General features: G+C 54.9%; 4 protein-coding genes across 4 annotated transcripts; 3 read left to right on the forward strand and 1 right to left on the reverse strand.

Moving 5' to 3' along the window:
* Positions 1-387: 387 nt before the first annotated feature.
* On the reverse strand, positions 388-2,711 carry JCM15063_003062 (uncharacterized protein; the record flags this gene model as incomplete). Its single annotated transcript, XM_076678657.1, has 16 exons — positions 388-459; positions 531-865; positions 993-1,057; positions 1,119-1,240; positions 1,339-1,486; positions 1,547-1,561; positions 1,621-1,675; positions 1,793-1,820; positions 1,881-1,895; positions 1,965-1,978; positions 2,041-2,066; positions 2,147-2,202; positions 2,278-2,289; positions 2,364-2,385; positions 2,450-2,554; positions 2,650-2,711. The coding sequence occupies 16 exons, from the start codon at positions 2,709-2,711 to the stop codon at positions 388-390; spliced, it is 1,152 nt and encodes a 383-aa protein (XP_076534149.1).
* Positions 2,712-3,566: 855 nt separating this feature from the next.
* On the forward strand, positions 3,567-5,120 carry JCM15063_003063 (guanine nucleotide-binding protein subunit alpha; the record flags this gene model as incomplete). Its single annotated transcript, XM_076678658.1, has 8 exons — positions 3,567-3,661; positions 3,725-3,751; positions 3,821-3,846; positions 3,907-4,234; positions 4,308-4,524; positions 4,593-4,742; positions 4,810-4,960; positions 5,026-5,120. 8 exons carry the CDS (start codon positions 3,567-3,569, stop codon positions 5,118-5,120), a joined length of 1,089 nt encoding a protein of 362 aa, XP_076534150.1.
* A 626-nt stretch (positions 5,121-5,746) lies between these two features.
* PEP8 (retromer subunit PEP8) lies at positions 5,747-7,322 on the forward strand (the record flags this gene model as incomplete). Its single annotated transcript, XM_076678659.1, has 7 exons — positions 5,747-5,926; positions 6,004-6,076; positions 6,158-6,314; positions 6,396-6,560; positions 6,626-6,801; positions 6,864-6,999; positions 7,079-7,322. The coding sequence occupies 7 exons, from the start codon at positions 5,747-5,749 to the stop codon at positions 7,320-7,322; spliced, it is 1,131 nt and encodes a 376-aa protein (XP_076534151.1).
* An 831-nt stretch (positions 7,323-8,153) lies between these two features.
* RAX2 (Rax2p) lies at positions 8,154-12,730 on the forward strand (the record flags this gene model as incomplete). The annotated part of the gene is made up of 6 exons (XM_076678660.1): positions 8,154-9,091; positions 9,162-11,251; positions 11,320-11,519; positions 11,582-12,092; positions 12,153-12,606; positions 12,670-12,730. 6 exons carry the CDS (start codon positions 8,154-8,156, stop codon positions 12,728-12,730), a joined length of 4,254 nt encoding a protein of 1,417 aa, XP_076534152.1.
* Between the last annotated feature and the right edge of the window lie 43 nt (positions 12,731-12,773).

Consider the following 12,773-nt stretch of genomic DNA (forward strand, 5'->3'; position numbering starts at 1 on the left):
CAGACGTACTGATCAAGCACGCGGACCGTAACGAGTTCAGTCCGGCCGGGGCCCGCGTCGGAAGCTGACTTCCATTGTCCACCTGCTCTGGTACATGCAGCCGTGCCGGATTTGCCGTGTACTCTCTCTCATCTGGAAATCGGGCGGAGTCGAGCGATTGGCGGTCCGAAGTGGACCGTCCCGCGGCCAGGTCGAGACCCGATTGCCAAGGTCAATGGAGAGGCTTCATGCCGAGACCGACGAGTGCGCTCGAGACCCATGTCAGAGAACATGAAATAAAGTGAGCCAGTACAGTATGCATAAGAGTCTACACGAGTGCTCAATACGCCCCGCTTGAGAAGCACTTTCACCGGGGCTAACAGGGGATTGAGCTCGATAAAGCGACGATCACAATTTCTCGTCAAGGAAGGACCCCTGACTGGGCGAGTAGGTACCGTGAATTGGAAGGTGGTGTACCGACTGTCGCGAGAATAATCAAAGGTATGAGTGGATCGGTCTCTTGGCGACAGGATCAATCGTTCGTAACTCACGTTCTCCCAATGGGCAGAGTCGGGCGCCTCCATGTCAATCTTGATGTCATCATCAAAGTTGTCCTTCTCGTCCCTGCCCAACCCGAGCTCATCGACCTCGGCAGCTTTTCGAGCTTTGCGATCTCGGCGGATCTTTTCGAGTCGAATCGAAAGGTCGGGCCTGGCAGGAGTGCGAGTCTTGCGTAGACCATCGACGTCGTCACCAGCGTCCCCATCGTCAAAGCGAACTGCAGTTGTAGTCGTGTGAGTCGAAACAGCGATCTTGAGTCCCTCAAACGCTGCGTTGACCGTGTCACGCGCCGGCTTGGCGCTCGAGATTGTGATGATCAAATCGCCTGTAGTGAATGAAGATGAGGAGAAGGGTCGTCGGGGAGAGCCAGGTAAGAGCGGGAGTAAAAGCAGGATGTTCTGCATCAGTCTCCATCTATGCGTACGCTTTTGGCCGGAGCGGCGAGGGCTGACCTAGGGCCATCTCGATAGCTAGCTTGATGAGGTAGCCGACACTGTGGAAACTCATGTATACGAACCTGATTGAGCAAGCGGATCAGCGTTCCGCCGCAAAATCCGAAATCGAGTATGCAACGCAACGAATTGGGCAAACTCATCAAACCAATGATCATGACATCGCAAGCCATTGATACGACGATCAGGTTCCTGTTGTAGCTAACGAGGGGTCGGTAGCGCTCCAGTCCTTGCGCGATCAGGCGTTTCTGTCAGCAGAACAAGCGATCGTCAGCTACATCCGCATCTCGTCAAGAGGCGAGGCGTTGTATGAAGGGCATCGTCTCAGCGTCATCCTTATACTTACGTTGACTTGCTGAATGAAATAGATATTGAGGGCCGCGTCGATGACGAGGTAGATGCACTTCTCACACCTGTCCCACCAGATATTGATTTCCTCGTATCGATGGTTGATCTGCAGTCGAGCGGGAATCCAGATACAGTAGACCGAGATGCTATCGCAGGCAAGAATGTTGGAGAAGGTCGCGAGCTGCAAAGAGGTTGGATGGACTCACTTGATGGCCGTGATACTGCACGAAGAGGCAATCAATATCCAGTCCACAGCGGGCTGATGATTGGGCAGACTCACATCGCTGCAACACCATATTTCAGCCAGTTCTGCCTGCGACGATCACTTGAGAGGACTGCAGTTACAGCACGAGCCCGTCAGCAACTTCAAATGTAGCTCGAGCAAATTACACCTACGGTTGACTCGACTAGTAGGCGAGTCGATGCAGCAGCGTCAGATCTCCGTGACCCACGAACAAGCAAGAACGAGGTGGAAACAGACTACATCGATGCAATCCAGTCAGCAATTGTTTCCTTCGCGAGACAGAGCAGATTGCTTACCTTGATAATGATTTGCTGTGATTGATCGAAGGCAGTACGAATTCGTCAGTTTTCTGGTTCACGAAGATATGTCACTAGACTCACAAGCAGGAATTGCACTAAAGGTACAGAAAGTAACAGTCAGTTCCAATGAGCGCGGATATCGAGCTGAAGTACCAACCTTGAAGTGCCCAGCAAGTCAGAATGCTGCAAATAGTGGAACGAGCCGAGATGACTTCAGCATCAACAACATGTCCATCTCGTTGGATGAGACTGAAGCTACTTACGAAAAGAAGAATGCAAACGAGTGTGGGATGACGTCGATCAAATACAGCCAACAGATCTGCTCGAGCGAGACAAGGTCGAGTAAGTCCCGGATGGGCAGATGCTCCAAGTGATTTCGTAGGTGATCACGCACGACGGCAAAGATCTGGAACAGTGGGAACAGAGCTGCAGCATAAGTCGACAAATCGATACTAAGCTTCGAAAGAGCAGGGGACATACCCAGCAAACGGTGATCTCGCCCCTGCATACACGTCGGACGTCAGTGTCCAGGTGATCTGCGGGCTAGAGCGGATTCAAGGGCGCACCAGATCATAATCGTGTAAGCACTGAGCTTGTGCGACTGTTTCCATGCAGTATTGCAACAAGGAATGATGAACCCGATAACGAATCCGAACGCAAGCGTTGCCACTCTGTACCAATGAGCGATGTATCAGTATGGTGGCAACAATACCGAGCATTTCTAGCTAGACTGTCGCGGTTGAGCACAGCGGACGAGGTCACTCACTTGAGATCGCGATCCGTCACAATCTCTGGCACATACGGGTGCTCTGTCTTGAACGACATCATCTGTAGCTGATTCTGAGACGGAGGCAAAAAGGAGAAGCTGGCAAATGCAACGAGCAACCGAAAAGCCGAGAGGTTCGAGAGCGGATGAGGTCGGAGAAAGCAATCAGTGCAAGAGCCTTTCCGCGTTATCGAGAGTCACTCGATCCGACTAGGGCACGTCCAGAACAAAGCGTTCGTCGAAAAAGCCTGAGCAGAGGAGCCGAGAGCATAGCAGAGGATCCGGCTCGATCAAGGGTTCTCACCGATACCCGTGAGCAGGTTCGCCACCGGCAAGCAGGTGATGATCAGTCGCCGTCGGTGTCTGTCGACTACCACTAAATGGAGGATGCGGTAGTAGGAAGAGTGCGCGACCGCGAAATGTTTCATCTTCCTTCGGCTCTCGCACACCGTTACGGGTCTCGAGAGAGCTCATGTGTAGACTTAGGCTCATGTTGACTCCTTGACTACCGGCCTTACTGTTTGAACTCAATGCAGACCGTGTTGCCATGCATCCGCAATGCTATTCCTTCGGTCTGAAGTGTACCCGAGCGAAGTGGGTCGACGCTCGCACAGTTGACACGCTTGCGACACCAGGATACATCGGATAGGCGCTAGGGCTTCCGGTGTCCCGAGATCCACGAGTGCCGAGTCCCGTGAAGCCGTGAGCGCAGGCGCCCCTTCCCTTTATGAAAGGGGAACTTGTCCTGACACGATCCGCTCACGTTTACAGCTCAGGACGTCAGGGTGTCGCGATGTAGTCCAGACAAGTGTTCCCTTTCTCCTCGCTCATCCTCGAACCTGAGCGCCTACTGCGCGCGCATTGCCACCGATTCGAACAGACTTCACTTCTTCCCACGCGACCACGACTTTGCAAAGATGGGCTGCGGATCGTCAACTCCAGTCGATGTCGAGGCGGAAAGGCGTAACGCTGCGATCGAAAAGAGTCTCGCCCAAGACAAGGATGCTTTGCGGCAAGTCTCTTCGGATTTCAATCTGCAGCTTTGCACTGACCTACCTTCATACGGGCTCTGCAGGAAAGAAGTCAAGCTATTATTCCTAGGGTACATTCCGAATGTGCTCGTTCAGGGCAAGCAGTAGCTGACTCGCGCTTGTCTCGCCCGATCCTGAAGAGCCGGAGAGTCTGGCAAATCAACGGGTGAGCTTCGAGCACTTTCAAAACAGCCCATATGCGTGACTGACCTTGGTCGGTACATAGTGATGAAGCAGTTCCAGCTCAAATATGGCAGACCGTATTCGAACGAGCAACGACAAGACTATCGGGACGTCATCTACGACAACTCGTTGCGCTCGATGCAAGTCATCATTGACGCTCTGAGCGATATTCTCGACCTCGAGATCCCCTCGCACCTGAACGAGGCGGTTGAGCTGATCATGAGCTATGGTGACGACCCCGTACTATCGGCGCCGACCGGCGAGATGGAACCCGCCCTTGCTCGGGCTCTCGCGCAAGTGTGGGCTTTCGAAGGAGCGAAGGAAGCGGTCGAGATCTCGCACGAGTTTCAGCTCAACGATTCCGCTTCCTAGTAAGCCAATCCTGACTTTCGTCCTGCGCGCCGACATCTGCTGAAGCACCGAGCCCCGCTCTTTGCTTTGCAGCTACTTTGAGAATTTGGGACGACTTGCGACGCCCGGTTACCTTCCTTCTGATCAGGACATCTTGCGATCTCGTGTCAAGAGTGTAGGAGTCGCCGAGACGAATCTAGACATCAACGGGATGCGACTGCGGCTTGTCGATGTCGGCGGACAACGGAGCGAGCGCAAAAAGTGGCAAAACTGCTTCGAGAACGTCGAGGTCCTCCTGTTCCTCATCTCGGTGAGAACGAACGCTGGTTGAATCCTTCCTTCTCATGTGGAAAGTGCTCACGCTAGTCGATGCGGCAGATCTCCGAATACAATCAGGTTTTGTACGAGGATGAAACCGTGACTCGATTTTCCGAAGCGACGACGCTGTGGAGTTCAATCGCGAATTCACGGTGGTTCCTCAAGACAAACGTGATCTTGTTTCTCAACAAGATTGACCTGTTTCAAGCGGCAAGTCGGCTCCGTTTGCGTTACAACGCACCCTTCTTTCGCTGACCGTTGGACTGCGGTACGACAGAAATTGGCAGCTTATCCACTCTCGGAACATGTGCCCGAGTACCGAGGACCGAACGATTTCAGGTCGACGAGCTCGTACCTCGTCAGGCATTTCTCGTCGCTCTACACGAATCCGTCCAAGGAGCTCATTGTGCACCTGACATGCGCCACGGGTGAGCGCTCAGAAACTTTTGACCCTGATCGGCCTGCGCGCTAACGAGTGATTTGATCGAGGTAGATGCCGCGCAAATCCGACCAGTCCTCGCGGCGATACAGGATCAAATCATTATGCAGAACATTGTTAATGCAGGTATGGCGAAGGCGATGTCTTGACATCCGGATGGACAGCTAGCTGACGTCGGCTTTCGACTTCGAACGTGGTTCGCGGGTAGGTATGCTCTGAGTAGATGATGTTCATAGCTTTGCTCGCTGTACTTTTTTTTCTCGTCTGTCGGTCCTTGCTGTCTCTGTATATTGCTATCGCCCATTCGATGATATTTGATCGCTGTAGCTCCCGCTGCCTGAGAGTGGTGGACCCAAGATCCGCATCTTTGCTCCCTTGGTTTGGCGAGCGATCTATAGCTCGTTTGTCCGAGCTGCATATATGATGACAGATACCGAGGCGTAGTCGCACAAGCGTACATGGAGCGGGCTTTGTCGGATTTCACCGCGAGTGGATGTGCAGCGAGGAGGAGAAAGCCGAGAGTCTCGAAAGCGCTCCACTTCATCAACCGAGCATCCCACACCCCGACACCACCCGCAGATTCGTGAATCGCCACCGACTTGGCCCACTTCGCTAGTATCCCACGACAGGTACGACAGCCCAGAGGTGTACGACACGCTCTAGCGCCTCTCTCGACCACTTCGTCATCAACATTGCATTCACGCTCCCCCGAAGCTCTCCAAGCCGTTCTCAATCCGCGACCAGGTCTCGCGAGTCAAGAGAGGAGTGATACAAGATGGCATCCTTCTTCAGCTTCGCGTCACCGATCGAGATCGACGTACACTTGCAAGACGAGCAAGACCGACCATCAGTCGAGGTCAAAGGCGCGTCTTCTGGGGACAAGAAAGGCGAGCTCGCGTTACTCGATCGTGAGCGGTGTCCGGTGTACTACGATGGTGAGGCGGTGCGAGGTCAGGTATGTCTCCTCTCGCTTCCTGCAGGTCAACCTTCGCACTCGTGAGGACCTAACTCGCTATCGAAACACCCATACAGGCGATTGTGAGAGTCAAGGATGGCAAAGGAATCAAACATGACGGCATCAAGGTCGAGTTTGTCGGAAGCATAGGTACCCCCCTCTCTCCCTCTCGAGGCGGCACGAGACAAGGTTCACAGCTGACTCCCGCGCCCGATTTCTCTGCAACATAAGAATTGTTCTACGACAGAGGGAATCACTACGAGTTCCTTTCGCTTGTACAGGAACTTGCGACTCCCGGTGAGATGCGCACGGCACAGTCTTTCGATTTCGAGTTCAAGAACGTCGAGAAGCAGTACGAGTCGTACCATGGCATCAACGTCAAACTACGGTGCGCCACACCTCTGCTCTCGACATACTCGTACCGTTGCGCCTCAAACGCACCGAGCTGAGATCTTCTTCTCACGTCCAGGTACTTTGTACGCGTGACCATGTCGAGGAGAATGGCGGACGTCGTCAAGGAGAAAGAGTTGTGGGTACACTCGTTCCGAATGCCGCCCGACACGAACAACTCGATCAAGATGGAGGTCGGGATCGAAGATTGTCTCCACATCGAATTCGAGTACAACAAGTCCAAGTATGTCGCAGGATCCCTAATTAAGAACAGACGGTCGCGGTACTGAATCTCGGTTGGCCAATCAGGTATCACTTGAAGGATGTCATTGTCGGCAAGATCTACTTCTTGCTCGTCCGGATCAAGATCAAGCACATGGAGTTGAGCATCATTCGACGAGAAACGACGGGAGCAGTCCCGAACCAGTACAACGAATCAGAAACGATCACGAAATTCGAGATTATGGATGGAGCGCCAGTCCGAGGTGAGCAGGCTCTCGCGCGTTATCTCTCGATCGAGAGGCGATTCTCACTAGTCTTGGAATAGGCGAGACGATCCCGATACGACTGTTTTTGGGCGGTTTCGAGTTGACGCCAACGTTCCGAGATGTCAACAAGAAATTCTCGACTCGGTACTACCTCAACCTCGTCTTGATCGATGAGGAGAACCGGAGGTACTTCAAGTACGTGGCTCTCTCTATCGATGCGATGCAAAATTGCGTCGAGTCCGTACTGACTTTCGAGACGCCATCACCCACACAGACAGCAGGAGATTACGATCTACCGACAGGACACGCGGGTCGATGCGCTCGAGAACTCGTTGCCACCCGCACCAGCGACCACGCAGCACCAACAGATTCAACAGCAACAGCAACGTCACCAGAGTCAACCGACTGATCAGGATGGACCGATCCATGTCGAACCCGAACGCGAGGACGACCAGCTGACGGGCCCCGGCGCAGCGTTGAACGCGTCTGCACCGTTGCCGAGTCCGCTACAGGCTTGATTTCGAATTTAGTTCCGTACACTCTGTATGATACCCCGATAGTTTGGGTTTTGCCCTGGAAGCGAGTGTCCTTGTTGCCGACAGACGCGAGAGAATGCGAGGTTGAGTGAGATCGACGCGTCTCGCTCGGCGCGTCTGCTCGCCCGAGCGAGGTATTCTTCAGACTGAGCGATAGCTTGGACTTTCTGTGCGAGCATCAAGCGAGCAACGAGACGTGATCCTAGTGTGTGCAAAGCGGCGGGAGAGGTGGTAAGAGGGAAGTTACAAGTCTACGAGAACATACGAAGTTCGTTCGTCCGGCTCGTTCGGGATCCGGTCACTGCATTCGACGACACTCGCGCCTTGGAACAGGAGCACGACTCGCTCCGTACCCACGCTTGGTGCTCGACCGCGCCGACTCGCTGCGGGATCGACAACTAGCGCAACACCTCCTCTCATCAAAACACGCTCTCTTCGGGCCTACGTCGACCGTCCCAAGACCCCTTGCGCCGTTCAACTAGTCAGCAAGGTCTTGCAGTACTATTGAGGGTGCGTTCAACATCTCTTTTGCCCTAGACGAGCGAGGTGAGCGAAGAGGCGTGAGAGCCGTCTCCCGCATCTCGGCTCGTACGAAGGCGCCTGCGCCGGGGTGTGGCCTGCTGGCTGTCGCTAGATGCTGCCCATTCAGATTTGCCGCTAACCCGCCTTCGTACCCTTCGACGCGCTCCTCTTTCTTGTTACTCGCTCGCACCCCGCGCCCTTGCATCTCGATACAGGTCCAGACGCACTGTCTCGCTTGCGGTCACGATGGCTCGGCCACGCACAAGGCGGACGGCTCCCGTCGTTGCGACGATGCTCGTCCCGCTCTCCCTCCTCGCTTCCACCTCGAGGCTCGTCTCGGCAGCGTCCTCAGCATTCCCCCAAGTCGACTACTCTTCCCTCGGCACAGTCGCAGTCGTAGGATCCTTCGCAGGCCTGTCGCTGTACGACCCGTCGAACCCCCCTCCAACCTTTGATGCGACGAGGTCAACCGTCATCTCGAGACGGACAGACGGTACCTTGACCAAAGTCGGACAGACGGATCCAGGTGGATCAATCGACGCCATCTGTCAGACTTCGGATGGCACCGTCTATGTCGCAGGCAACTTTACGCAGGTGGATCAGATTAAAACCGCCAACATTGCGCGGTACGACATGGCTGCGAGGAGTTGGCACCCACTCGCGAACGGGCTTGACGGCCGCATCAACGCATTGTCGTGCAATGGCACAACTGTGTACGCCGGCGGAGACTTTGGTCCATCAGGAGCAGCAGGAGCGGGACCGAACGTTGCAGCCTGGTCGACATCCGCACAAGACTGGGTTTCTCTACCGTTCAACGGATTCGACGGTGCAGTCAACACAATCTCGGAGTCGCACGACGGCCGATCCGTCTTTTTCGGAGGCGAATTCACCACGACCTTTTCCAACTCTTCCTCGACCTCGACTGCAGGGTCGAGTTCCCAAATCAACCCAGACGCAGCTGGAAACCTGTATCCGTCTCTCGGCTCTTCGCTCTCGCCCATCTCGCTGAACCAGTCCGACTACTGGGCTTCCCCGACCACGTACACGTCCGGATTCGGACGACCTGAATACGTCTTCTGTCCAAAAGCCGGTGATGGGATCGGAACCAGCTGGCTCTTGATCGACAACGCGGTTGGATTCTTCATTGTGAGGCTCTACCGCGAGCTCAACGTGCGGGGCCTGCGGTTAGGGAACACGTTCTTTAAGGGTCGAGGCACTCGCAATTTCTCGTTCGTCTCGCGTCGCTGTCGACTTCTTCTGTCACCCATCAGGAAGCTGACTCTGTCTTGTTCAACGCAGGCTCGTCTCGATCCCTGACAACCAAGTCCTCGAATTGACCTATTCGACTGATCCGTCAAACCCGGCTGGCGGTACCTCGACTTGCTCCGACAATTGCATTCTCGCACACAACTCTTCGATTCCCTACCAAGACTTTCTGTTCCCAGAGGGTACGAAAATGACTGGATTCCAGCTCAACATCAATGGCTGGTACGGTCAGGGAGGAGGTCTGCACTTGCTTCAACTCTTGAGTGACGGATCTTACGCGTACGCGAACGAAGCTTCCAATGAGAACCCGTGTACTGCGGGACTCGGCGCCGTCTCTCCATCGACTGTTACTACGAGCGGCAACTGGACCTCGCAACAAGTCGATACTTCCATCGCGGGCACGACGCAAGAAGTGCTGGTCGCGAGATTCCAAGGCGGGAATGGAGCATCTTCTCCCTCGATCACGTGGGCGCCGTCAGTGCCGCAAGATGGAAACTACGCCGTATACTTGCACACTCCCGGATGTACTCGCATGGAGGACTGCGGCGCGCGCACTTCAGTTCAGATCACGGCTACCCCTTCGTCCTCGACTTCGTCTGCCAACGTAACGACGATCGAGCAGAACAATACCGAGGATCGCTCGACGCTCATCTTCAACGGGACTCTCTCGGCTGGGACCGACACGTTTACAGTTTCGATGAAGCTCGCCGACGGAGCCGCTTCGACCCAGGGTCAGACTTACGAGATCGTTGCCGACTACATCAACTTGATCGCCGCATCGACGAACGGGACTTCTACCAAGATCGATCGCGGCTTTGGCCTGTTCGAGTACGCTGTCGAGGGCAGTCAAGGAACGTTTGGTGATTCGGTCGCCGCGCGCGCGGAATCGGACGCGTTGCAAACCATGACGAATGCGACTGGGTTCGATGCGCTTTCTTTCAATCTCGATCAAGGCGCATCAGTCACCAGCATTGTAACTGCGGGACAAGGTCAACAAACGCGCGTTTTCGTCGGAGGCGACTTCACGTACCGAGCAGGCGACTCGACCTCGCAGAATGTGGTCGTCTACTCGGCCGGTCAACCCCAAGTTGCCCCTAACGGAGGTCTCGATGGAGCGATCACGTCTCTGCTCGAACTGAACGGCGCCCTGTACGCGGCAGGCACGTTCAAAGCATCCTCCGATGGATCCGTCACCGACCTTGCTGGCATTGCTCGTTGGAATTACTCGGCGAGTGGCTCCTCGTGGGAAAAGCTTCTGGGAACCGCACCGAAGGTCACGCAGTCCATCGCTCAACTTGCAGCCGTCAATACCGGATCTGGACAGAAGAATGGTTCAGAGGATGCGATCGCGGTCATTGGTGGAGGGGGATCGGGACTCGCGTTCTACGAACCTGCCGACTCCAAATGGAACTCGACGCTCGGCGGACTCTTGCTCGGAAACCTGACCGCGGTCGGCGGTGCGAACGATCTCGAAAATACGAATGCCACGACGATTTATGCTGGAGCGATTCAAGTCGCGATCGAACACGCCACTCCCGGAGGAGCTGTTCTCAGCAGTACCAAGAACGGTCAGCCGCGAGTTACTTCGTTCGGATTCGACTTTGGATCCTCCGCTGCGAGTTCCCGTCTCTCGCCTTCTTCGAGTTCGACCACTTCTCGCTTCCGTCGATCGCAAGACGAGGAAGACTCGCTTCAACTCTTGTCGCGATCAGTCGATTCTCGATCGTCATCCCGAATCGTGCTCGAAGCTCGTGCACCAGCACCTTCCCCGGCAGCCAACCTGACTCTTCCATCTCCGATACAAGCTGCGGCATCCTCGACGAGCTCAACCGAGGAGGTTCTCGCCGGCGCGTTCTGGAAGAATGGCTCGACCGAGTTGATGCTCGTAGGCGGATCTTTCGTCTCGTCGAACGGGATTCGCAACCTCGGTGCATACGACCCGAAATCTGGAGACCTATCAGCGCTCACCGGACAAGAGATCTCGGGCACAGTGACCAACTTGCTTGTGGTGGACGACACGCTCTGGATTGGAGGAAACTTTTCAACGTCGAATGGAAGACAAGGGTTCTCGACCTACAACCTCAAACAGTCTCAAGTCGATGACAGCCAGCCTGCGCTATCCGGTACGTTTCTTTCTCTCCCCTCTCTCGCATCGAGCTCGCAAATTAATCGAAAAACCTGCGTGATCCAGGTTATGCCGGACGTAATGCTACTCTCAACATGATGGCTCCTAGACCTGGATTCGAATCACAGATCATCATCGCAGGTGCCTTCGCTTCTGCCGGTTCTTTGCCCTGTCAGAGCATCTGCTTGTGGGATACGGGCAAGCTGCAATGGTCGGCACTCGGGAGTGGTCTGCAAGGAGCCGTCGGAGCTATCGATTTCGCAGGCGTGAGTCTCTCATGAATTTCGCTTCATTCGAGAGAAGCTGACCCAGACTCGTCAAACGACAGTCCAACTCTCAATACATGATCGCGACGGGAGAGTTCCTGCTCGATTCGTCGACGGCGTACATCGCGGTTTGGAACTTCAAGAACTCGACATGGAGCGGCATTGGCGCACCTTCGGATCTTCCCGGCCCCGCAACGGCGTTCTCAGTCGATGACACGAACCTGGACAAGCTGTTCGTCGCAGGACGATCGGTCTCTGGTCAACCGTACCTGTCGTACTGGAACGGTTCGGTCTGGTCCGATGTCAACAACAACACACTCGCCAGTGGTTCAGGCGTTCAGCAACTCGCGTTTGTCCCGCTCCGATCGGATCACGACGCGAACGACATCATCGAGAAGAATCGAATGTTGCTCGTTTCGGGTGACCTCAGCATCAACGACACTTCGCTCTCGGCAGCGTTGTTCGACGGTCAAGATTGGTACCCTTACTTGGTGTCCATGTCGGCGACTGGTACCCCTGGAGTCATCTCTCAATTGTTCTATTCCTCGACAAACTTCTCGCTCTCCGGAGGTCGTGAGTCGTTCCTAGCTCCTTTCCCTCGCTGTTCTCTTACTCACAGGTATCGCTGTTCAGATCACCTCGCGGTCGGGATTGTGATCTTGATCTCCATCGCCATCGCCCTCGGAGTCGTCTTCCTTTTGGTCCTGATCGGCCTCTTGATCGCGCTGTCTCGCCGAAAGGACGAACCTCAATACCCGCCGAACCGCAATCTCAATGAAAGCACCAGCACGGCATCGTCTATTGACGGGCTCCGTCGTCGTAATTCGTTGCTTCAAACTGTCGGCGCTGCGACTGCGGTTCTCCTCGACCCGAAGGGCGAGAAAGGACTGCAACACGATCGCGATTCGATCACGGGTGGACCTACAAGCTTTGACGGTGCCGCGATGAGCTATGGCAGCGATTACGGTGACGACGGTGAACCTTCAACGGCGCTCGCGAGATATTCGTTCTCGGCAGAACACCCAGGTGAACTCAGTATCTCGGCCAACGAGCAACTGTCGATCTTGGAAGCGACAGATCCCAACTGGTACGTACCTGCTCGAACGCTGGTCTAACCTGAGAAGCTGACAGAGTCATGAGTTGGTCATAGGTGGATGGTTCTCAACTCGGCCGGAGAACGAGGTTTGGTACCGCAAACCTATCTCGCCTAGATTTACCCAAACATGGACTTTTCTTCTTCTTTCTCTTCTGCTT

The sequence above is a fragment of the Sporobolomyces koalae genome, assembly GCF_050403365.1.
Source record: "Sporobolomyces koalae JCM15063 DNA, S_koalae_JCM15063T_v1_ctg16, whole genome shotgun sequence".
Taxonomy (NCBI): domain Eukaryota; kingdom Fungi; phylum Basidiomycota; class Microbotryomycetes; order Sporidiobolales; family Sporidiobolaceae; genus Sporobolomyces; species Sporobolomyces koalae.